General features: G+C 51.3%; 3 protein-coding genes across 3 annotated transcripts; 1 reads left to right on the forward strand and 2 right to left on the reverse strand.

The window, feature by feature from the left end:
- Positions 1-4: 4 nt before the first annotated feature.
- JCM6883_004506 (uncharacterized protein) lies at positions 5-3,162 on the reverse strand (the record flags this gene model as incomplete). The annotated part of the gene is made up of 8 exons (XM_076632509.1): positions 5-484; positions 558-851; positions 923-1,516; positions 1,591-1,838; positions 1,903-1,936; positions 2,004-2,419; positions 2,504-2,828; positions 2,902-3,162. 8 exons carry the CDS (start codon positions 3,160-3,162, stop codon positions 5-7), a joined length of 2,652 nt encoding a protein of 883 aa, XP_076487481.1.
- Positions 3,163-3,419: 257 nt separating this feature from the next.
- Positions 3,420-6,216, reverse strand: MDM34 (ERMES complex subunit MDM34; the record flags this gene model as incomplete). Its single annotated transcript, XM_076632510.1, has 4 exons — positions 3,420-5,759; positions 5,816-5,929; positions 5,996-6,070; positions 6,145-6,216. 4 exons carry the CDS (start codon positions 6,214-6,216, stop codon positions 3,420-3,422), a joined length of 2,601 nt encoding a protein of 866 aa, XP_076487482.1.
- Positions 6,217-7,634: 1,418 nt separating this feature from the next.
- Positions 7,635-20,192, forward strand: TRA1 (histone acetyltransferase TRA1; the record flags this gene model as incomplete). The annotated part of the gene is made up of 23 exons (XM_076632511.1): positions 7,635-7,800; positions 7,877-8,037; positions 8,101-8,694; positions 8,759-8,896; positions 8,961-9,089; positions 9,148-9,901; positions 9,966-10,243; positions 10,304-11,230; positions 11,294-12,565; positions 12,628-16,160; positions 16,224-16,371; positions 16,438-16,454; positions 16,544-17,819; positions 17,890-18,201; positions 18,263-18,364; positions 18,424-18,624; positions 18,685-18,887; positions 18,952-19,180; positions 19,243-19,323; positions 19,384-19,561; positions 19,624-19,775; positions 19,853-20,020; positions 20,082-20,192. The coding sequence occupies 23 exons, from the start codon at positions 7,635-7,637 to the stop codon at positions 20,190-20,192; spliced, it is 11,130 nt and encodes a 3,709-aa protein (XP_076487483.1).
- Positions 20,193-24,867: the final 4,675 nt, after the last annotated feature.

Here is a 24,867-nt window from a genome sequence, read left to right on the forward strand (position 1 = left end):
GTAGTTATTGCACATTCTCCCCTTGTAATCTCCTCCTCAATGCCTCATTAACCACTTTCCCGTCCTTCGGTAAAACCTCCAAAACTTTTCTCGAGATTTCTTCACCTCCAGTTGCCCAACTCACTTCAATCAAAGGCAACATAACTTTCGCAACCAATTCCCTCATTATCAATTCATCGAACGTTTCCCCATTCGCTGGTAACTCGATTCCTGCTCCCTCTCCTCCTTGCCCCGTTGCCTCTTCGGAGGAGGAGGAGGAATTTGAGGTTAGAATGGGTAAACGAAGGGATCTCATGAACCTCCTCCACCTCATACAGGAACGAAGAAGCTTCAATTGACGAGAGAGGAAATGTTGACGAGCGAGGAAAGTCGAGGGATCGTAAGAGAGGGAAGGGAGCGATAGTTGAGTCAAATGAGGGAGTAAGAGGAGTTGTGAAGTATGAATCTCGAGTCGAATTCGATGTAGGAACGCTTGGATTAATGACTATCGAACGTTATCGGCTCTCCTTACGGTCAGTCATGTCTATGTTGACCGTGGAAGGGAGACTAAGACGTACCTCGAATTTTGGAGAATCCCGTTCGACGCAATAACTAATCTCATCGACTAATTTCACGGCCGCTACCGTTTGATGCGAGCTATAAGGGTCGTAGGATTCTCGTGCGAGCTCGGAAAGTCGAGGAATCACGACGGATGTGACTAGGGCATTGATCACTTCGGTTGATTCGTCTTGAGGTTCTTCCTCTTCTTGCTCTTCCGTTGAGGGTGAATGTTCGCGGTGACCGTACGAAGATAAAGCTTGATGCCAAGCGTATTGAGATAGATCTGATGGAGTCTTCGGTAACTGCTCAATCTGCAAGTCCCGAATCCTTCAGTTTCCTGTTCTCCCCGAGCTTGAAACTGTAGGAGGTAGCAGTGACTCACCTCAAAAGGGTTCCATCTCCCCATCTCTACCCTTGCCCAAAACTCCCAAACCCCTACCAACCCCAACGATCCAAACAACATCCCATACTCCTCGTTCCACAATTCTCTCCATTCCTCAAACTTCTTCCGGATCCCGAGGTTCGGGTCTCGAAAATCGTCGTTCTTGACGTCGGAGAAGAGAGTGGAGAGGGATTGATCAAGGGAGGCGAGAGCAGTGGCGAGATCGGAAGTCTCGGTTGGCGAGAGGGAAGAGTCGGAAGAGTAACTGGGATCAAGGAGAGGGTCGGGATAAGCAGAGGTAGAAGAAGAGGAAGGGGTCTCTTGGAAACGTCGTTGACGTTCGGCTCGTCGGGTCGTGCGTAGAATCGAACGTGGTTCGAGATCGGTTGTTTCGTCTTCTGATTGCATCGTCACGTCTTCTTCCCGGTCGACTCGTTGAGATTTGAGCAGCCTTGTCCGTGTATCTGGAATAGAAGAACCAGTGAAGAGTGCGACGCCATCTGAATCGTCGGCTAATCGTCGTCGCGAGATGATTTCGAATCGTTCTTTCTGAATGTTGAGGTATTCTTTCTCGATCCTTTCCAGCTGCGGGAACTGTGGAATCGCGACAGTCACGTAGTCAGCTCATCAGAACGAATGACTGTCTGAAAGGTACTGGGCGAATTCACCTTTTCATCCAAAAACGCGGCCCAATCCTCAACCGTTTCCTTAAACTCTTCGAACCATCGACTCTTCTTCTCCGTCTTTTCGACCTCGACTCGAAGCTCTCGTTCTTGCTTGTCGAGATCTTCGCGTTCGTGAGTAAAGTGGGAGAGAGAGGCTTGATCGAGCGTGTGGGAGGATTGAAGCGTTGATAGGGAAAGGGAGAGTCGGGATGTCACGGCAGAGAGTGAGGGCAGTGTTGTTAATTGAGGGACTGTCATCCATGATTTGAACGTGAGTGGTTGCTCGTAATGGAAGGAGCGAACGAAAAGACGTACTAGGCATTGGTCGATAAGTTTTCTTTACGTTGTTCTGGGCAAAACCAGCTTGTCAGCCACTGTCACCTTCTTCACAGAGAAACGAAGATGAGTGCCCTGACATTCGTCTCCCCCCTCGCTCTACCCTCTTCCGCTCCTCTCCGAATCTGCGCCTCTTCCCATCTCTTCATTTCCTCATCCTCTTCCTCACTTTTCTCCTCCTCAACTTCCTCAATCATTTCCCCAATCTCTCCTTTCAATTTGATCGCCGCTTCTCGATTCGCCTTTCTCCCTAACGGGATCTTCTCGAACGAACCAGTGAAATCGGCGAGATCTTCGTCACCGTCTCCTAGTTCGTCGTCCTCTCTGACGAGACGGGAGTCTCCACCTTTCGAAGCGAATCCGACGGTCGAGATGGACCCCGAACCGGAGAGGGAGATGTAGTCGGACGAAGTAGAGCCGCCGGTTTTGCGAAGTTCTTCACGACGTGCTTTCGCTTGAGCTATGGCGTTCGTAGTCGGTATCGTCGACGCAACATCTAGCCATCGAATGTAAGCGGTTCAGCATGAGAGTTTTAGTCGGAGGTCGCGAGCAAGTAGGAGAGAACGAGAATCAAACTAACCATCCACGATATCCGTCCCCGATCCAAACTTGCTCATCGTCAACTCGTCGTACTCCTGTTCATTCCCTGTTGTTGTCGATGTTGCAGTAGGTCTCGGTGCGCTCAACTGGGAGCTCTTGAGTTGATCCAAATACTCTTTCGAGTAAATCCCTCCTCCTGCTCCACCACTAGCCGTCGATGTTGACGCGCTCGGCGTTGCCGGCTGCGGATTTGATGTAATTACTGCTGATAGAGTCGTCCGTAGTAGTCCTCGTTTAGGTGTCGAAGCAGCGGAGGAGATAGATCGTTTAACGAAACTCGAATCATCAGCATCAAGTTGCATTTCCTGTGTGCGATTATTCCCGAACTCTAGCTGATCAGATTACTTGTCACAGCTCAAAGGCTTCGGAGACACTCACATTTGAGGCAGTCGATGATGATCCGAAACTCAACTTCCCTTTCTCCCTCTCCTTGATCCTACCCGCAGGAGTCTTCTTCCCCCGATTCCTAATCACCACTGCTGAACCTTCGTCCTCGTCTGCGCCGTTCTGAGCTGTAGTGGAGGAAGCGGAGGAAGGTTCATCAAGTTGTTTGATCTCTGATCCGAAGGAAAGCTTCGAGGTGGATGCTTTTGGGCCTTTGCGCTTCTTGATTGTGAAAGTTGGAGAATCGGCTGACATCGAAGAGGAGGGAGGAGGCGGAAAAGTGAGATGTGGTGAGAGAGAGAGAGAGAGAAAGCTGAAGTGACTTTCGCGGTCGAAGCGAAGAACAGAATCTAGTTGCATGAGCGTCTAGCGGTGAGAGTGTATATAAGAGTGACAACAACAATACTACTGGTTCGGAAGCAATGAGACAAAAAGCGGGAATTCGAACCGAACAAAACTCGAAAACCAAATCAATCTCCTTTTTCTCCTCCTCGCCCCACCATTTCCATCCTTTAAGACAGTTTGAACCGACTCAACATTTCCCTCGCTCCCCCAGTCCCACTCCCAGTACTCGGGAAATACTCGCTCAACTCACTCGGAGCCCTACTGCTACTTCCCATCACTCCGACTCCCAATCCTCCTCCTCCAGAACGATTCACCGATAAACTCGGCATTTTCCTATGACTCATCGGGATCGATCCTCCTCCTCCTTGACGGCTTCGAGAGGTCGAGTCCATTCGGGGCGAGTAGACGGAAGATGGAGCGACGGAACTCGTTCCTCCTCTTCGTGCGGACGACTCGTTTGATGCGCTCACACTCGTTGCCGCGCCTGGAGGTGTAGGTTTCGCGGATCCGATCCGATGTAAACGTTTTCTCGTTGCTTTGACCGGAGGCATCGGAGTCGAACCCGAATTTCCTCGATTCTCCGAATTCCCCAGCACGACTCTTCCTCCCTCCCTCGCCAATGGTGCCGTCGGAGCCAATCTCCCTCCACTCGCTGCCATTGTCGAGGGGGTTACCGGTCTCGGTGAGCTTCTCGCCATGACCAATTCGTTCTCCCTCGTGAACGGCGACAACGTTTGATTCGTCGTCGAAAGCGTTTTCAGGTGAGCACAGGAATCGTTTGAACCGGGGTTTAGGGTGATCGGTAGATGTTCTTCGTCGAGGAAGGAAGTGTTTAGTACGGAAGAAGGGGAACGGGAGAGTAGATCGACGGGAGATGGACGAGTGAACGACAAAGGCTCGCCGGAGGAAGAAGGGAGAGGTTTGAGAGCTTTCGAAGGTGACGAGAGAGGCGTAGAGAGTGAGCGTTGGTCGAGAGCTGGGGAGGTGTATTGAGGTGGGAATCGGGAGGAGGCAGCTTCGTTTGAGGTTGAAGAAGCGGAGAGTTGCCAAGAAAGGTTCGAACGATGGATGGTGTTGCTCGTTTGTCGTCGAGAAAAGGAAGGCATCGATTGGTTTCGAGTGAGAGAAGGAGCTGAGATCGATCCACCCGCAGCGGAATACGCGGGAGGCGGAACATGGGGATAGCGAGGGAAGGGGAATCGAGGAGTTGAAGCGACTGAAGGAGTCGTGACGTCTTCGGGTCGACCGGTAGTGGGTATCCGACTGAGAGAAGCAGATCTCGCGAACGTCGCGGCTCGACCTAGTCCGACGGTCGAAGCTGAAGATCCTCCTCCTACGCTTCGAGCCGTCACGGATGAAGGACTTCCGTGAGCTGAAGCGGAACCCGTCGATTCTGTCCTCATTCGTATTTGAGACTGAGTGTGGAAGACTCGAGGCCGAGTGATTGTGCCTCCTCCTACGGCGGGGATCGTTTCGTAAAAAGCGGGAGTTGTTTCGGCTGAGTCGAGGGACGAACGAGGAGGTATTGAGGACGCATTCTCATCGTCTTCGACGAGATCCCTCAATCCAATCATATCGAAATCGAATGAACCGTCACCAACTCTCTGCGGGTGACCCTGCATTCCTTCTTCCTCATTGTCTGCTTCATCTCGACCGTCCTCATTCGTTTCCAACACGTCCCCTAAGCCTCGTTTCGAAGATCCAGCACGAACGAGTTTTCGATATTCGGCGAATCCAGCATGATGAGGGATTGAATCGGGTCGTAATCCATAAGTTGGGTCGTAAGCTTCGATCGATTCGGGGACAGATTCGAGTTGATCGTGACGGAGGGCGGGGGAGGAAGAGGAAGATTGAGAACGAGACATTGATCTAATCGAAGGAGACATTCGTGCTGATCGAATCGAAGGAGTTGGAGGTTGAGCGTCGGTGCCGAAAGTCGACCAAGTCGAATCGAGTTCGACACTTTCTCCCATCTCGCTCATTGGTGCATCCATCCTTCTCGTGAAACCTCGTCCTCCTCCGTTCTTCCCATTCATTCCTTGACTCGTGACTCCTTCTTCCCCTCCGACATATGCCGTCCTCGTTTCGATCTTCGCATCCCTCTCAAATCCGCCTCTTGCCTTCATTCCACCGGCTGCTGCTCCTTCTCCACCTCCAGTGGCACTCTTGATTTCCCCACTCAACCATTTCTGACTCAATCGATGAATGACACTCGGTAAATCGCTCCTGAAAGCTTCTCTCAACTGCGCTTCAATCTCCCTCTGAATGAATCCAGCGACGGATTCGACCCCATCGAAAGAGGAGGAAACGTCGACTGATTCCAACGGGTCGTTTTTGAAGACTAGCGTGATACCCTTTTGGCGGGAAACGACGAGGACGACGATCGCGCGAAGTTGGAGAGAGGAAAGACGGAGAGTCATGGGAACTACGAGAGGGGCGGCGGCGAAGAGGATACGGGGGGAACCGAGAATGTCGAGAGATGGTCGAGGGACATTCAATGGATTCGCCTGGCAGAGAACGGCTAAGCTCGAGGAGTAGGAAAGAGGGCTAATAAGAGACTCACTTGGACTTTGGTTTGTAGTACGATGTAAGCATCTCCCGAGTAAGTGAGCCTGAAAATCCCCCGAAACCGATCTGTCGATAAATCTCCAATTTCGAGAATCTCCAACTCCGGAGGCTGCAAGGGTTTGGCCAATCAGTCGACCATTAATTCAGGAGTAGCTGACTCGTGCCAAAAACGTACGATAGTGCCCATATTGAGTTCCTTGACTTCAATCCGGTCTGCGATAATCGGAGGTTTCTGCCCTTTGTTCAATGCCTGTGATTCGGACACGAACCCACTCTCTCTGTCAGCTCTCACGCTCCTCGAGTGAGTACGAGCGAGGGACTCACTTGAGCCAACATTTCTCGAGCATCTTGATAGAAACTTTCACTGAACTCTGGCCATTCGAAATTGAACGACATCCTGGCTGTTCACTACACCAGTTCCTGGTGATCGAGAGACCGAGCGGCCTCGGTTGAATGAGGGAACGTCCAGTCGGAGGGGAAGGGTTGATGATGAAAACCTTCTGGTGGTTTGGTAGAGCTGAAACGGCGAATGATGAGCCTCGTGGGTATATCTGAGCTGCTATGCTAGTGTCGGGCTGTCGGAAGTCGTGATGACGATGAGGTGAGAGAAACAAAAGTCTTTCCGAACAAAAGTCGTCGGTCGCGCCGGTCAATTACGAGTCTCGCCGAGCTACGAGAAGATGCTGTCGTCGTGTTCTCAGCAGGTTCAGCTGGGAAAGATCGTTGAGGTCTCTCGTCGGAAATGAGTGAATGATTTCGCAAGAAAACCTTTTTCGGTTCACAAAGTTCTTTCATTGCAAGCTTGAATATCTCGGGACCAGGAGGACTCGCAGAGGATCGAATGTCTGAGGATAGACCGTATATCGTCGGAAGACGAATAGGCGGGCTTCGTGCTTTTCTCCGTTGAATGCCTCAAGAGTCAACTCAAGTTAAATCTTTGTCTTCTCCACCTGCTGACTCGTTTTCCCGGTCTCGGCAGTATCTCGTTCGCGCTTAGATCTGTTTGGAACCGTCCCTAGATTGCCGAGGGAAGAAGAGGGGGCCATGGAGAGGCCGGACAGTGCGAACAAGACTGAAAATGTTAAAGTCAGTTTTGCTTTTCCTCAAGGAGGAGACGAAAACACAGTACTCACTCTCGGCCGCTACAAGCGGATATCCACAGTGTTCGACCAAACTCCTCCGCGAAGAGCTCAAGCGTGCTGATAGCTGTGCTCCGAAGAAGGGAGGAAATGAATCGTAGATTCGGATTCGAAACTGCTCGGCGAGAAAAGCTCGACAACGAGTCAGGGGTTCCTATTGACTGCTGGCTTCGACGTCCTTGCTGGGTAGATCATAAAAAACCGGTCCTTCTCACTGCAGAGCAGCTGTCCGATGAGGGAGAGTGGTTCCACAGAGGCGAGCGCTTTCCAGTTGTTCCGAGCGGTTTGAAGCGATTCCGATCAGTGTAGGCCCTTGTCCGTTCCGTTATAGGCCTCGGAGAGCGTCTCCACGGTCTCCTGTGGTAGTTGAAGTGGTGACAAACCTGTCGTAAGGTCGAACTTGAGATTGACGGTGTCGTTCTGGAAGCTTCGAAGGTGGACTAGAGAGCCGCATCGAGTAGTGCCTGGAGCATATCGGTGCGAAGACCGCCGTGTGTCTAGGAGGGTTGAAGGGAACAGCCAGCGACAGGCGACACTTGTCTCAGTGAGAGAATCTCCGTTTCTCGAAAGATTCTCGAAGTCCCCCCTCACCCATTCTCATCTACCGAAACACTTCACAACACACGACACCACCAGCGACTTTCAGCCTTCTGTCACTCGTGAAGAGTAGCTGAGATGGCAGGTCCACCTTCTGCAGCCTCTTCAGGTCGGAGGACTTCAACAGGACATCCTTCCTCTTCATCATCAGCTGTTCCGATTCCAGGTACATTCGGACATGGATCGGCATTGGCAGGTCAAGATTTCCAGTCGATCGCGGACAAACTCAAGTCGAATGAGACTGGTACGCATCTCCCTCTCTCATCTCTCTCGGCTCGAGGTTGATCCACAGACTGACCGATAACGAGACGCGTTCGTAGATTTCAAAGCAAAGAATGGCCTAGCGACAGAGTTGAGGGACACGATCGAAATGCATCAGAAGGACCTCGACTTGCCGAAATTGTTTGAAGTTCTCGTACCGACCGTGATCTCGACGTTGAAGGAAGGGAAACCTTCAATGATTGGCAATTCAGGAGAGAACGTGAGTTGATCCCGTCTCCAGCTATCCGGCGACCGAAGTTGATCGACTCTCGTTAAATTCTAGAAATTCCGAAAACTCTTGATTGAAGTTCTGTTGCGACTACCACACGCCGAATCCCTTCGACAATACGCACCGAGTCTTATCAATCTTCTCCTCCACCTCCTGCGAATCGAAAACGAAGAAAACGCGATCCTCTGTATGAAAACTTTCATCGACCTTCATCGAACCTACTCTCGACCTCCCCCTCCTCCTCCTCCGAACCCCGATGGAACTCCAGCCGCACCAACTCCAGATCAAAAAATCCAACAAATGACGGCTAGTGTCGATGAATTCCTAGAGATCGTTGCGGATTTGTTCAAAAACATCGCAAGTGTCGTCGAAGAGACTTTCAACGACACTACTTCTTCTGCTGTGTCGAGAACGACGAGAAGTGCAACAACAGGAGGAGGAGGAGGAGATAGTCAATCACCGGCGTCGGTGGGACCTCCAGCACTCGACGCGGATGGAAGTCAAGTGACGGGTCAAGTCGTTCATCAACCCGCGATGAAGAGTTTCAAGTTTCTCGAGGAATGTCCTGCTTCGATCGTGTTCATCTTTCAGACTTATCGACCAATGGTCAATAAAGCGATTGCGACTTTCGTTCCTCTCGTTTTCGACGTAAGTCCACTTTCCCTCTCGCGCGCATCAGTCCTTAACAGTTGATTGACGTTCCCTCGTTCAGTTCCTTCAACTTCAAGCCGCACCTCAAGCTAGGAAACACGCTTCGATGGAACCTGGACAATCTTGGATCGGTATCTGTCCCGAAATTCCGAAAGAGAAACGAGCCGCATTCGAAAGCATGTTCATGGCTCAAACAAAGGTTCATCTTCTCTCTCCCTTGTACTCTTACCCGCCGAGCTGATCCCCTTGTACATGTGTGCTAGACTATGTCATTCTTAGCCTACGTTCATCGAGCTTCGAATACGGCACTTTCTCCTTACTTGACGATTCTCCCCGAAATTGCGATTCGTTTAATGAAGGATTGTCCCTCGGAAGCAGTCGCTATGAAAAAGGTGAGAAAGTATCGGACAATGAGCTCGAAATGAACGCTGATTTCCTGCTCTTCACTAGGATCTCTTCATCGCGACTCGACACATTCTTCAATCCGAATTAAGAATGGCCTTCCTCTCCCAAATCGATACTCTCCTCGACGAATTCGTTCTCACCGGCAACTCGATCACTGGTCACGAACACCTTCGACCTCTCGCCTACTCGATGGTCGCCGATCTGATCCATCATTGTCGAGCCGATCTCACTCTTTCCCAACTTTCCCGAGTCGTTCACACCTACTGCGCAAACATCCACGATCCGACTCTCGCTTCGGCGATTCACACGATGTGCTCGAAGTTGTTGTTGAACTTGATTGATCCGATCGCGAGTAAAGAACCGGCGGAAGCGATCAAGATCCTTCAGAGGATCTTGTTGTGTTTCGTTAGTCGGATCGAAGCGATGGCGGAAGTGAGGGACGATTGGAGTAAGTTTAGCAAACCGAGGGAAAGTTTGGGAGTGACGGTCGAGAAAGTTAAAAAGAGTGAGGAGGAGAGAATCGAGTGGGAGAAGAGGAGGAAAGAGAAAGGGAAGGGAAAAGCGGTCGAGGGTGAGGAGGAGGATAAGATGGACGTCGAGGATTCAGAGGAGAAGAAGAAGGATGCGGGAGAGAACAACAAGATGGAAACGGACGAAGATGCGGCCGACAAATCGAAGGAGAAAGTGGAAGCGGACAAGGAACCTTCCCTACTCGAGTTGGACGATGTCGATATCGAACGAGCGAAACCTCTGAGGAAAGCAGTAGTGATGGTTGATCCAGGTCCAGATCCGGTCAAGGGTGAGCGCTCGTTTCACTACTTCTCGACCGGCGCTCGATTGCTGACTCGCTCGAATGATTGTAGACGCTCGCTTCCTATTCCGCAATCTCTTGTTCGGGTTCAAGACTCTCAGTATGGCGCTCACTCGAATGGGAGGACAAGGGCCCGACGCGGAGTTGATGTGTCGGTTCTTCGATGCCGCCGTCAAATGCATGATCGTCTTCGACTCGTCTCGAGATGGAGGAAGGGAGCAGAAAGAGGTGATGGAGGTCCTGAGCTCGACGCTAGTTGGAACGGAATTGGTCATCTTCCAAGAAGTTCTCGAGAATCGAATGGGTTTCTTTTTCGATGAACTCATCAGGGTACGTGGAAGCCCATCTTCACTCCTTCGTATACACGTACTCACCCTATGCCTTTATCAGAATCACGAACTACTCGTCATTCCCCAATCGTTACTCTCGAACGAACAAGTTTCACAACACTTCGTCGCGATCCTCTTCCGCTTCCTCTCGGATCGACTTCCGGAACTCGGTAACAGCAATAAGGAGAATACTTCCGTCATGCTTCGTCTATACAAGATGTCGTTCATGGCCGTCACGATCTTCCCGGAAAAGAACGAACCTGTCCTCCTCCCTCACTTGACGAATTTAATCATGAACTCTCTCAAATTCGCTCAACAAGCCGCCGAACCGAATTCCTACTACCTCCTCCTTCGTGCTCTCTTCCGTTCGATCGGAGGTGGTCGCTTCGAAATCCTCTACAACGAAGTTCTCCCCTCGCTGCAAGTCCTCCTCGAACAGTTGAACGCTCTCCTCAAATCTGCCGACAAATCGAGGAAAGATCTCTTCGCTGAGCTCATCCTCACCGTCCCCGTTCGACTCTCCGTCCTCCTTCCTTACCTCTCCTACCTCATGCGACCTCTCGTTCACGCTCTTCAAGCGGGAACCGACCTCATCAGTCAAGGTCTTCGAACCCTCGAGCTCTGCGTGGACAACCTCACTCAGGAGTTCCTTGGACCTCTCATGGCTCCCGTGATCGACGAAGTCATGGTTGGACTCTGGAAACTCCTTCGACCTCTTCCCTTCAACCACCAGCACGCTCACACGACGATGCGGATCCTCGGAAAGATTGGAGGAAGGAATCGAAAAGGGTTCGATCCACCGAAACTCGAATGGAAACCTTCAGAGACGGAAGCTCTTCTCGAGTTCAAGTTTGATGGGAAAGATGCCGCGATCCGGATCGGTCCTCTCGTCGATGTCGCGCTCAAGATTATCAAACGAGGAGATCTTCACTATCGTCGAGTCGCTTACCAGTTCCTCAAGTACTCGATTGCCATCTTCATTCGAGAGGTCAGTCCTCTCTTTCTCCGTTTCTCCCGTCGCCGAGTACTGACTCATTTCGCTCGCTTGCAGGGTCTTCCTTCTGGAGAACCGGCAGCCGCTTTCGGAAACATCCTTCGCGGGTTGTACGAAGCGACTCGAGTCGAAGAATTCGCCGAGGAATCGAACAAGTACATCGTCGACATCGCTCGACTTATCTTCGATCTCGAAACTGGTCGTGACCTCCCGAAAGATCCGAACGCAGCAACGACGGCTCTCCTCCTCAGTTCAGCACTCATCGACGGAATCACGGAGAACCTCTGCAGCGTCGACGCTCCCGATCTCGTCAAGGCTTCGGAACAAACTCAACAAGTTCTCGAAATTCTCGTTTCGAGGGTACGACACGATTCGGAGGCGGATTCAGCGGCAGCCCTCGTCAGCAAACTCATGTCTCGACTCGCTTGTATCTGTTACGACTCTTCGTGGCAACGCAAGACTGGAGCGGCGATGGGAATCAACCTGTTGACGTCGAAAGTCGACCTATCGAAACGAACGATTGCGAAACACTCTGTCGAAATCGTTCGAGGACTCGTCTACGCGATCAAGGACATGCCTGGGGAAGCTCCTTCGAACTCACAAATGGTCATCGACACTCTCTATCACGTCGTTCGAGTTTGCAACGAGGCGGAACTTCGAAAGGAACTCGAAAACAACGCACCTTCCCTCCATTACCTTTGCGGTCTCCTCCTTCTCGAAACCTGTTCCCAAATCGCTACCGTCCGAGAAGTATCGAAACGAGCACTCGACATCATTTCCGAAGTTACTCGAATCCCTCTCGCCGAACTCCTCCTTCCCGTTCGAGATCGACTCCTCCAACCGATTTGGTCGAAACCTCTCCGCGCCCTCGAGTTCACGATGCAAATTGGTCACATCGACGCCGTCACTTACTGTGTTACTCGAAACCCTCCTCTGATCGAAATCGACGAAAAACTGATTCGAATCCTTCACGAAGCTCTCGGAATCGCCGACGCAGAAGATAGCGCTCTACTCGGGGGTAAAGCGACTCACAAGACGATGGCGCCACTCACTCACCTTCGAGTCGTCAGTGTGCAACTCCTCTCGGCGACTCTCTCGATGCCTCAATTCAATGGACCGAATTACGCTCAATATCGAATTCGAGCTCTCTCAATCTACTTCAAACTCCTCTACGCGAAGGCCCCTGAAGTCGTCGATGCCGCTTACGAAAGTCTCGCTCAAGTGATGCAATCGCAAGGGAAATTACCGAAAGATCTCCTTCAAACTGGACTCAAACCCGTTCTGATGAACCTCGCCGACCACAAAAAGCTATCAGTTGCGAGTTTGCAGGTGATTTTGATCATCTCCTTTCGCCGTGAGCGAGAGTGAACTGACTCGATTTCGTTTTACAGGGTCTCGCTCGTCTCCTCGAGTTGTTGCCAAATTACTTCAAGGTCGAGATCGGAGTCAAATTAGTCGAACATTACCGAAAGCTCGCCGTTCCCGCCGATATCCTTCGAGCGTCAGCGAAACAACCTTCGGAGGATGGAGAACTCGAAGTCATGGCCGCGATCGTCAACGTTTTCCACCTTCTTCCTTCTCCCGCCGCCGGTCAGTACCTCGAGGATGTGATCAAGATGGTCGTCGACGTCGAAAGATTACTCAAGAAGCTCAAGACGAGTATCTTCACCGCTCCTCTCTCGAAATTCGTTCGACTTCACCCGATGGAAACGGTCAACTTCTTCTTCTCTCGACTCGGTGACGAACGATTCGTTCCGACCTTCCGAGCGATCGTCTTCTGCGAACAAGCCCAACCGATTCGCGATCACATCGCGGCGAACCTCTCCGAGTTATTCGAGCCTTGTTTCGAAGCTGGAGGAGACCTCGGATATCACGCGGCGCTCGTCATCAAGGAACTCATCCTGTTCGACAAGGAATGGATCGTGAAGAATGATCAAGTTCTCGCTCGATTGATTCAACGTTGGGTCTCGGACGTTCGAAGACAACGACTCGCGATGCAAGGGCTCCCTCACGTTCAACAACTCAAGGAGGACGCCGTCGTCGTCGAAATCTTCATCTCGTTCCTCGAACAAGCCGAACACATCGATCTTCTATTCCACGTCGTCGACTCTTACACTTATTCGACTTCAGCCGATCACACCGTTCTCTCGAGGTTCCTCAATCGTCACGTCGCTCTCAGCTCGAATACCGCCTTCAAACGAGCAGTCCTCGATCGATTCATCGATATCTTCGAAAACTCGGGAGTTACGAACGCTCACAAATCCGCCGCTCTTCGTCTCCTCGTCAACCCGATCCTTCTCGTTTCGTTCTCTCGAGGCAAACGAGAAAGTGGACTTATCGACGTCGAATGGATCAGCAAGGTTCACAAGAAGATTTGGCAACCTCTACTCTCGGGAGCTCCCGATGTCGGAACTCTCGACGAAGAAGAATTGCGAGTCGAACTCTGTCACATGTCGACTCAACTCGTACGCAATCTACCCGAACTCATCAACGCGAGCGATTCGAAGAAGGACGTGATCAAATTCGGCTGGGTCAGTATCCGATTCGACGACATTACGGCTTCGCAATCCGCCTACCTCCTCATCGCGAGTTTCCTTTCCCAATTCGACTCTCCGACGAAGATCATCCTTCAGATCTACCTCGCTCTCCTTCGAGCTCATCAAACCGAAGCTCGCAAGATCGTCTGTGAAGCTCTCGACATCCTCGCTCCCGCTCTTCCGAAACGAATTCAGAGTACGGCTACAGGAGGAGGAGGAGCGATGACTTCGCCTGTCAACGAACCGATTTGGGCGAAATGGACTCGAAAAGTTCTCGTCGACGATGGATCTCAAGTCGCTCTCCTGATCAACGTCTATCAACTCATCGTTCGCCATCCCGACCTCTTCTTCAGTACTCGAGAACTCTTCATCCCTCACATGGTCGCTTCTCTCGGCAAACTCACTCTCAACACTGCGATCACGGCCGACACTCGAGTTCTCACTCTCGACGTTATCGAGCTCATACTCAAGTGGGAGAAGAAACGACTCGAGATCGCGAAGCAAGAACAGTCGAAGATGGATACGGAGGGAACTGGAGAAGGAAACGAATCGACCGTGGCGACTTCATCACCGAAACGGGAGAAGACGACGACGACGACGAAGAGCGATCGTGCCGGTTCGATCGCACCTTCGACGACGAGCAACGGTCCTTCCTCTTCTTACATTCCTCCTGCAAACTTGCGAGATCAAGTCGTCAACAACCTCCTTCGCTTCATCTCGAACACGACCGAACCTCTGCAACGCAACAACCTCGTCTACCGCGCTCTCGCTCTCCTTCGTGAACTCATCGGACCGAACGTATGGGGAGAAAGCAACGTCAAGCTCTCGTTCTTCCAACGAACTTTCGCGAACGACGTTACGGAGGAACTCTTGAATCAACTCTGCAACTCGGCTGAGGTCCTCAACGTCGTCAGTTCGTACAAACCGGCAGATTGGCACCTCTCGAATATCGCGATTCTCCATTCAATCGTCGAGAAGGGATTCCTCAGCGGTGAACCTCGACTCGCTGGAGCACTTCGACCCGTCATTGAACGACTATTCGAGCATCTACCGAAATCGACTCCCGTTACCGACACAAGCAACCTCTCTCCTCCCGCCAAGGCGTTTGTCGATTGGGCTCGAACGACGGTCGATGAAGGTCTCCGCTCGATGAACAACCTCGCATCGATTATGCTGATTCTCCAGTCGTGGGGGAAAGTCGATCCTGAACAAATCGACGCCTTCATCCCTTCGCTCATTCGAGTCTTCTCTCGTCTCACAAAAGATCACGCCGCTTCTCCGACCGTCGTCGCCTCGACCGATCCTCAGCTTCGACTCCTCGTCAGCAGTGTCGAAATTCTTCGTCAACGAGTCTCGTACCTCAACATGGATCGACGGTGGTTCCTCAGCGGCATCGTCAATCTCGTCGAGAAATCTTCGAACATCGACGTCTGTCGCTTCCTTCTTCAGATGACGAGGAAATGGGTGTTCGACCACGACGAAGCTTACCCAACGCCGAAGGAGAAAGCTGGGATCTTGAACAAGATGATGTCGTTCGAAACTCGAAACAGCGAAGCTCTTCAAAAAGAGTACCTCAACTTGATTCTCGACATCTACACCGACGCTACCCTCGCTCGATCCGAACTCACCTTCCGACTCGAATCGGCGTTCCTCATGGGTTGCAAGATTCGAGATCCCGTCATTCGTTCGAAATTCCTCGCCGTTTTCGACAAGAGTCTTCCGACCGGTCTCTTCAGTCGATTACACTACATCATCGGGATACAGAGCTGGGAAACCTTGAGTGAGACGTACTGGATGCATCAAGCTCTCGACTTACTCCTCGGCGCCGTCGACACTCAAGATCGCCTCTTCGTTCGTCCCTCTCTCGCCTCTCTCGACCCTCTCTCGGACTCGTTCGTCAAACAACTTGAATCGTACGACACTGGAGGACTCGTTGGAGCCGCTCGCAAACTTCTCTACGCCGATCCGAGTGCGACTCACCAGACTTGGATCAATACTTTCAAAGCTGGATGGTCTTGTCTCGCTCGTTCCGAACAACGTCACGTTACCGAGTTCCTCGTCACTCTTCTCATGAGGGAGTACCACCTTCGAAGTGTCGATCGTCGTCCGAATGTCGTTCAAACTCTCCTTCAAGCCGCTCTCGCTTGCTCTCCGACAATCTCTCTCCCTCCTCACGTCGTCCGATATCACGCTCGAACCTTCAACGCCTGGCACACCGGTATCGAATTGCTACAAAACACTCTCGAACTCCCGCGTGAACCGGAATCAGTTAGAGAAACGGCGATGGATGCTCTCACGGAATTGTACGCCGAGTTGAGCGAAGAGGATCTTGTCTACGGGTTATGGAGACGTCGAGCTGCGTTTAACGAAACGAATGCTGCTATCAGGTGAGTTTGTCTCTCGTTCGTCGAAAGAATCGAAAAGCTGACTTTCGCTCTCTTTTACGATAGTTGGGAACAAATCGGAGAATGGAATCAAGCTCAAGTCTTGTACGAATCTGCTCAGATCACGGCTCGAACTGGAGTGCTTCCGTTCACCGAAAGTGAGCTCGCGTTGTGGGAGGATCACTGGATCGTTTCGGCTCAAAAACTGCAACAGGTACGTCTCTTCTTCTTCTCGACTTCTCAATGCTCTCGATACTGATCGATCTCGATTCGGCTACAGTGGGATGTTCTCTCCGAGTAAGCTTCGCCAATCAATTGTCACATTTCTTCCTCGAGAATCGAGGATCGAGTCGCTGACCTGTCGTTCTCTCCTCTCCCCGAAACAGCATGGCGAAGAACGAAGATAACAAAGAACTCTTACTCGAATGCGCATGGAGGTTGGCGGACTGGAATACGGAACGACCGATGATCGAAGCCGCGATTGAATCGATGAACCCCGTTCCAACTCCTCGTCGTCGAATCTTCGAGGCCTACCTCGCTCTACTCTCGACTTACACCCCTGGCAAGACTCCCGACGAGATGACGGTCGCGAAGAAGGCGTTCAACAAACTCTGCGACGAAGGAATTCAACTCTCCCTTCGAAAATGGTATTACCTCCCCGAGACGGTCACTCAAGCTCACGTCCCGCTTCTCCAAGTCTTCCAACAATTCGTCGAACTTCAAGAGACTCAAGCGATCTTCCAATCCCTCATTCAAACGACCGCAGCGAATCTCGACACTCGTTCCAGCGAACTCAAGAGTATCCTCGGAACCTGGCGAGATCGACTTCCGAACCTCTGGGACGACGTCAATATCTGGAGTGATCTCGTCGCATGGCGTCAACACGTCTTCTCGGCGATCAACAAGCACTACCTCCCTCTCGTTCCACCTCCGAATGCCCCTGGAGGAGCTCAGAACGCGAGTTCGTTCGCCTATCGAGGTTTCCACGAAACGGCATGGATCATCAATCGATTCGCTCACGTCGCTCGCAAACACCACCTCAACGAAGTCTGCATCACGTCTCTCACGAAGATTTACACCCTCCCGAACATCGAGATTCAAGAAGCGTTCCTCAAACTTCGAGAACAGGCGAAATCTCACTACCACAACCCGTCAGAACTCGCCTCGGGACTCGAGGTCATCAACAACACGAACTTGATGTACTTCAACGGACCTCAAAAAGCCGAATTCTTCACGCTCAAAGGAATGTTCCTCGCGAAACTTCACCTTCACGACGAAGCGAATCAAACGTTCAACCTCGCCGTTTCGATGGATATGACGTTCGCGAAAGCGTGGGCAGAATGGGGAGAATACCAGGATCGCATGTTCAAAGAAAACCCGACCGAACTCACGATCGCCGCGAACGCCGTCAGTTGTTACCTTCAAGCCGCCGGACTCTACAAGAACGCCAAGGTCCGCAAGATGCTCGTTAGAGTCCTATGGCTACTCAATCTCGACGACGCAAACGATACGATCGCGAAAGCTTTCGAGAATTACAAGGGAGAAGTTCCTTCGTGGTATTGGATCACGTTTGTTCCTCAACTCCTCCTCGCTCTCTCTGGACAACGAGAAGCTCGTTACTTCCGAGTCATCCTCGTCAAAATCGCGAAAGCTTATCCTCAAGTGAGTCGCCTCTTCTCCCTGTCCCTTCGTCCTCTCCTCTTTGCTGATCTCTTTCTCGCGGACCTTTCAGGCTGTGTTCTATCACCTCCGAACGACTCGAGACGAATTTACGATCGCGAGGAGGCAACTCATGTATCAACAACGAGCAGCTGCTGCCGCGAATGGCGATACCAACTCGAACCCGAACGAACTTCCTCCTGGTGTTCAAGATCGTTACCCCGTCGAATACATTCAAGAGATCCTCAACATTCTCAAGACTGCTTTCCCCCTTCTCGCCCTCTCGTTGGAAATGGTCACCGATCAATTCGTCAATCGATTCCGACCTCCTCCCGAGGAAGATATCTATCGACTCGTCACGAACCTGCTCAATGACGCTCTACAGGTGAGCTACCTCTCTCTCGTCGTGCATTTTTGCCTGCACGCTGACTAGTCGTCGTCGATAGAAATACAATGCTCGAGCTCTCCAACCGGAATACGACGGTCAACTCGCACCTTATCAAGTCGCGAACGTCACGGGATTCGCAGAGAACATACAGGTCGACAAGGTGAGTCTGCATTCCTCTGCGATTGTCGCCTTCGCGAGCTAACCTTTTCGCTATGATAGGAACGATTCAAACAAGACTTTGTCACTTCGAAACCGACAATGCTCGAATTCATTGAACGTCTCCGAAACTGGCGAGACCGATACGAAACGGTCCTCAAACGAACTGCGAACCTCGGTCAACTCGCGAACTCGAGTCACTGGCTCGTCGAATTCCAGTATCAAAAGTTCGACGAGATCGAGATGTTTGGTCAATACCACCAAGTGAGTCGTCCGTTCTCTTGCTTGGTAGTGAGCATAGTAACTGATCCGATATATCGGTAGCACGAGGACAACAACAACAATTTCGTTCGAATCAATTACGTCAACAACGAATACAAAGTCATCTACTCGCACGGAACGTTCTTCCGTCGCCTTTCCTTCTTCGGCACCGACGGTAGTGTTCATCAATTCTCGATCCAAATTCCCGCCGGTCGCAACGCGAGACGCGAAGAACGAATCATGCAACTCTTGCGATTGCTCAACTGGTGCGCTCTCTTTCTCTCTCTTTGCTTGAGATTGAGCTCGGCTTATTTATTCTCTCTCGTGCAGTCCTCTCGCTTCTCGGAAAGAGTCTCGCAAGCGAAACCTTCAATTCAACGTGCCCGCGATCGTTCCCTTCAGCGCTGGAGTGCGAATTATCGAAAACGACGACTCGATCACTTCTCTACAAGACGTCTACGAGCAGCACTGTCGTTCTCTTGGGATCTCTCGAGAAGATCCTATCCTTGCTTTCACCGAACGCATGCAAGCTCTTTACAAGCAGAGTCCGACCCCCGATGTACGTTTCTCTCACTTTCTTTGCTTGCGAGTTGGCGTACTGAACTTACTCTTGTGATACAGCGATCAACCCTCGCGATCGGTCGTCAAGAGATCTACGAGGAGATTTCGAGCAAGATGGTTCCCGATACGATCCTACAGAAGGTGAATTACAATCGCTTTCACATTGCTTTCTTCTCAGGCTGACCTTCGTCGCCTTCTCAGTACTTGACTCGCACGATGTCGACGCCGAGTGATCTTTGGCACTTCCGCAAACGAATGACCATGTCGATGGCTTCTTTCATCTTTGCATCCTACGTTCTCTCGACCTCGGGCCGAACTCCCGCACGAATGCATATGTCGCGTTCGACTGGAAAACTCTACAGCTCGGAGATGGTACCCTGTCAGTTCTTCTCAATCGTCGAGGGAAGTGAGTTGTAGCTGACTTTGAACTCGCTCTTTTAGCTCTCGCCGCCGATCGTCCCGAGTTCTTCAACCCCGAATCCGTTCCTTTCCGCTTTACTCCCAACTTGCAACGCTTCATCGGTCCTCACGGCACCGAAGGACTCTTGATGAGTTCCTTGATGGCGATTGCGAGATGTTTGACGGAGGCCGAGGTGAGTTCTTCTTAACTCGCTTGAAGCTTGAGGGAAGCTCGGAGACTGATTCTTGAACCGTGTGACTCGCTATACAGCACGATCTCGAGCACCGCCTAAGCATCTTCGTTCGCGAAGAAACCGTTTCAAGGCTCACATCGTACAAGATTGAATCGAGGAACGGTATCCGCTCGGACGTCAACGAGGCAGTCGATGCGATCTGTCGCAGAGCGAAAGTTATGGCCTGCAAGTTTGAACGTGAAAAGGTGAGTCTCCCTTTCTCGATTGTTTCGACCTTGCGCTGATTGCGGGTTCCCCCTTCTTCAGGCTCCGAGTGCTTCGACTCCAGTCAATCAATCTCTCATCGAGTTGTTCCTTCAAGCGACTTCTCCGGCGATGCTTTCGAGACTCGACCCTCTATCGCTTCCCGCCCTCTAAGAGAATCATTCCCTATTCGATAACCCTCCTGCTCTTCTCGTAAGACGTACCTTTGTTGTACTCTCGCTGTGTCCTTCCTCTGTTCTTGCTCTCTGTTTCTCGTGATACCACCGAAAAATGAAAATTAGTTTGTTCACCCTTCAGAGTCAGGCTCAGCGACATATCACGCTGCAGCTCATGCTACATGGAAGGCTGTCTAGTAGAGAGGCCATGCAGAGCTTCGAGATGAGATTGAATGGACAGTATGAGCCTGAAGCGCAGAGGTTGTCGGCGCTCGGGCAGAATGTCTCCGTGACTGCGGACAGGTTTCCCGCTCAGTATGCTTCCGTAGTGATGGATGTGCTCTTGCGCGAGAGTTATCGTGAAAAGTACTCGTCAAGTGTGAATTGCGGAGGTTTCGTTGGCGAAACGGTAAAACGACGGTCTGGTACAGGAGTCATGCAGTGACGAGGAGGAGCCAAGCGTACGTCGGGTTGTAAAGATCGAAAGTAACCCGCAGTGAACAGAAGAGCACAAAAGGCTAGTGAGGAGGCAATACGAGTTGCAGTCATTTGTCGATTTTGTCGACTCGCTTTGCTCTGTTTCTCACCCTGTCCGAGGGGCACATTCGCTCAGATGACAGTGCTTGTAGCTTAGAGCTAGTAATCTCGACAACAGGTAGAAGGAAAAGAGAGGTAACGGAGGGTTCTGGGTCAGTCGGACCAGTTAGCGAGTCGTCTGCTTTGACCGTTTCTGATATATATGCTGTTTTGCTCTCCTTTGCAAGGCCGCTTGGCCCAGTGGTAAGGCGCTAGACTTCGAATCTAGAGATCGTGGGTTCGACCCCCACAGTGGTCATATCTAAAGACTCTCTCATCTGGAGACTCTCTCGAACCTTTTTTTTCGCTGAGCAGCGAACTCGAAACAGGGAGGAATTTCCTTTCCTCCCCTACGAAGCACTGTATCTCACTCCTGTGCGTTCGGAACTTGCTGTTTTGAACTACAGTACTGTACCGTAAGAGATTGCAAAGAAAAAGAATAGCTACAGTAAAAGAACCGAACTTGACCAAAAGAACAAAATGAGAACAGAGTTGCGGATTGTCAGAGAGAGGCAAAGGTGTCCTAGTCCGTGGCTTGAGTAAACGTGAATTCAAACTTGAGAGAACAGGTGATCCCCTAACTAGAGATAAGGTGAGAGGGAAGGTGATGGTGACCCGCAACGTCCAATTTTCCTTCTGATTGAGGCAACAGCTGTTCAGTACCCGCAATGGAGCTGGCCAGAGGTGTTCCTTTCCCGTTGACGGAGCGTTAAGCGATTGTCAATGGTGATAGCCCGGTCGACGAGGGCGGAGAGGGAGTTGGGGGCTTCGATTCGAGCGAGTTCGTCCTTAACTGCTGAATTGAGTCCGTTTCGGAAGGCAAAGATGAGAGCGGCTTCATTCCATCCAAGGTTGAGAGAGAGATGACGGAACTTTGCGGCGTAGAGGGCAGCTGAGGTCTCCTGGCAGAGGGAATAGAGCTTGTGGGCATCCAGCATTTTTTTGTCTGGGTTTCTGAGGGTGAAGCTGGCGCTGTATTTCATCTCGTTCCGGTCTTAAGGGGGGAGGGGAGAGTGAGGAGCGGAAGACCTGATTGGACGCAAGAGGGGGGAAGGGACGAGCAACGCGGGGTCGTCTGAGCGTAGATCCGAAGACGACGAGAGCGGAATAATGTGCAATGCGGAGATGGTTCTTGCAGGCGAGGAAGTGAGAGGGAGGACGAGGCGAAAACGCGGTGGTTAGCAAAAGTAGGAAATCAAGAAGAAAGCGGCTGAGAAACTCACGGGTTTACAACCTTTCATACAGTAGGTGAGCCACCAAAGGGCTCTCAGAGCCGAGTAGGTGAATAGAACCAGATAGAACCGGATGGAACAAAGTGTAGCGTGATAAATAAGCAGATGATATAAGCACGATGAGCTTTGACACTTCAAGGTTGAATATCAAATCCAGAGACGGAGCGTAGGAGAGTGGAAATTGGAAAAAGTCATAGAAGAGCAAAGCCTGAGCAAGGACACTAGAGGAAGTCAGTGAGCTGAGACAAGTTCTTATCAAAACGAGAGACAAGAGATCGCAAACTGCCACTCTGAGCTGCTTACGACGGATTCTGATCCTATATGGTGTAAGAGTACCACAGAGACTGTCCCCCGGGCAAGAGGGCAAAAAAGAAAGCGGAGAGAGCTGCTCGAAAGTAAAATTCTTGGACGAGGTCAAATTGTTAGCTCATTTCGATCCTCTAAGCTGGTGAGTTCGACAGCGGAGACTGCTCCTGTAATCAAATCTATGTGTGCCGTGAATAGCTCTGAAAAGCGAGTCTGAAAGCAAGTCAAGACGGCAGATTCACGGAGACAAAGCTTAAAGAATTCGACCCAATCTTCTTTGTTTCTGCTGACGGCTTTTGCTCCCGGACTTGAACACAGCGTATCAGCTCAGTGCGCGCTCGAGAGGCTGTCATTCTTGCAGCTCGACCGTCTGAGAGGCCCCTCTCCAAACCACTCTCAAAACTTGTCCCGCAAAGCTGTTGGAGCGGACCTAGTCTCGCACGCTCAGTCTTATCGAGAGCATGATCGGCATCGAATCGGGTAGTGGCGGGCGTGTCAGAGGAGCCGAGGGACTTCGCTCTCGCGAGAGCGCAGAAGATGAATCAACTCGCTTGCTCTCACTCTCTCTCACTTCGTCACAGATCGTCTTCCTGCCAACCTCATCAAGCTCGTCAATATGGATGTAGCTGACAGACTTACCAGTTCAGAGATCGCTCGGTCTTGCGAAGACAAGAAACCCGTTCTTTGATCAAGAAAGTGAGCTCCTTTTTCTCTGCTCTTATCGCTTTTGCGACCAGGAAACGACGCAGGGGATGTCTGGTAAAGTATAAGGGTACATGTTGACCACATCAAACGCTGTCCGCAGCAGTGAAGTGGGAGGAACATGGAAACTCGCTCGAACAGCGCTTCGCCAACGCGGTTAATAGCGATAAGATCACGCTCTGCGGTCTGCGCTGAGGGAGCAAGCGAGAATAAGCGAGGTGGAGTCCGGGGTAGTCGAGCTGGAAATCGAGGGAACGAAGTTGACTGTGAGCATGCGCCAACCGGGTTCCCTTGCTTCACAGTGAGTCATGTCTCCCTCCATTGGTTCTCAATGATATCGGACTGCCCCTCGATAGACACTCATTTCGCGATCTCGTTCGTGACAGTGTCTGAAATCTTGAATCAAAAAACGAAACACGGAAGGACTGACGTTGCTAGCTTGCTGTGAGCCTGATACATAAGTCCAATGTGTCTATGAGATAATTGGAGGTAGTCCGCTCTCGTTGATATAGCAGGAGGAGGAGGAGGAGATGTTGCGACGGAAATTTTTGTCAGACTGAAAATGCCCGCCTTGAGCCAGTCCACCTGGAGAGCCCGGTACGTCCACTCCCGCCCCTCATCATCTCCCTTGATTGTGTTCTCGCCCGGACGGGGGAGTTAATCTCCTTCCTTGCTGTCACAAACTTGCATCTCCTCAAATTCGGACTTCCTACCCCCTCTGTCGCCCTGTTCCCTCCATAAATCTCGCTCGGGTTGCGGGATCGGTATCAATGAGTATGAAGTAGTTGAGGGGAGTAAGAGAGGGGCGGGCGAGCGACATGAAGAGCCTGAGAGAACAAACCCGAGAGCAAGAGAGGGATTTCGAAGCCCTCGTTCCCGCTCGAAATTGGTGTAGGTTGAATGCAATATATGTCTAAGGTTGCCGGGAGCACATTCGAGTGAGATACAGTGCTTCGTAGGGGAGGAAAGGAAATTCCTCCCTGTTTCGAGTTCGCTGCTCAGCGAAAAAAAAGGTTCGAGAGAGTCTCCAGATGAGAGAGTCTTTAGATATGACCACTGTGGGGGTCGAACCCACGATCTCTAGATTCGAAGTCTAGCGCCTTACCACTGGGCCAAGCGGCCTTGCAAAGGAGAGCAAAACAGCATATATATCAGAAACGGTCAAAGCAGACGACTCGCTAACTGGTCCGACTGACCCAGAACCCTCCGTTACCTCTCTTTTCCTTCTACCTGTTGTCGAGATTACTAGCTCTAAGCTACAAGCACTGTCATCTGAGCGAATGTGCCCCTCGGACAGGGTGAGAAACAGAGCAAAGCGAGTCGACAAAATCGACAAATGACTGCAACTCGTATTGCCTCCTCACTAAGACCTCTGGTGTTCTCGACTGCCGTCTAGCTTGCACTTGATAGCAAGGGTCTAACTGCACGACACGATTCCCGCTTCAACAGAGCGCAATTCGACGATCGGAGCGAAACTTGAACTTGAAAAAGAGCCCGGCCCTCGGGCTGAGCAACGATACTTTGTCCCAGCCTCAAGGGCTCGCCCAAGGAAGCCGTCCATGCAGTCCAGGCTCAGATCTGCGATCTCGGCTTGTCCACAGGTGAGACGCAGGCGAACGATTGAGCTTTGAGATTGTCCAGTTCTCCTTGAAAAAATCGCGGATCACCCGGCTTCCATTGAGGTAAACCTCGTACGAAACTGCCTACATTATCTATGAGAGAATCGAGGAAATGATCTGCCGAAGATTGCGAAAGGCTGTGCAAGAGAAGTGCAAGACCCTTTGAACGTCAAGATTTTGCTTCTCTTTCTTCTTCCTCGCCATACCTATTCGCCACCAACTACTTGACAAACAGACA

The sequence above is a fragment of the Sporobolomyces salmoneus genome (assembly GCF_050403485.1).
Source record: "Sporobolomyces salmoneus JCM6883 DNA, S_salmoneus_JCM6883_v1_ctg27, whole genome shotgun sequence".
In the NCBI taxonomy this organism is placed as follows: Eukaryota; Fungi; Basidiomycota; class Microbotryomycetes; order Sporidiobolales; family Sporidiobolaceae; genus Sporobolomyces; species Sporobolomyces salmoneus.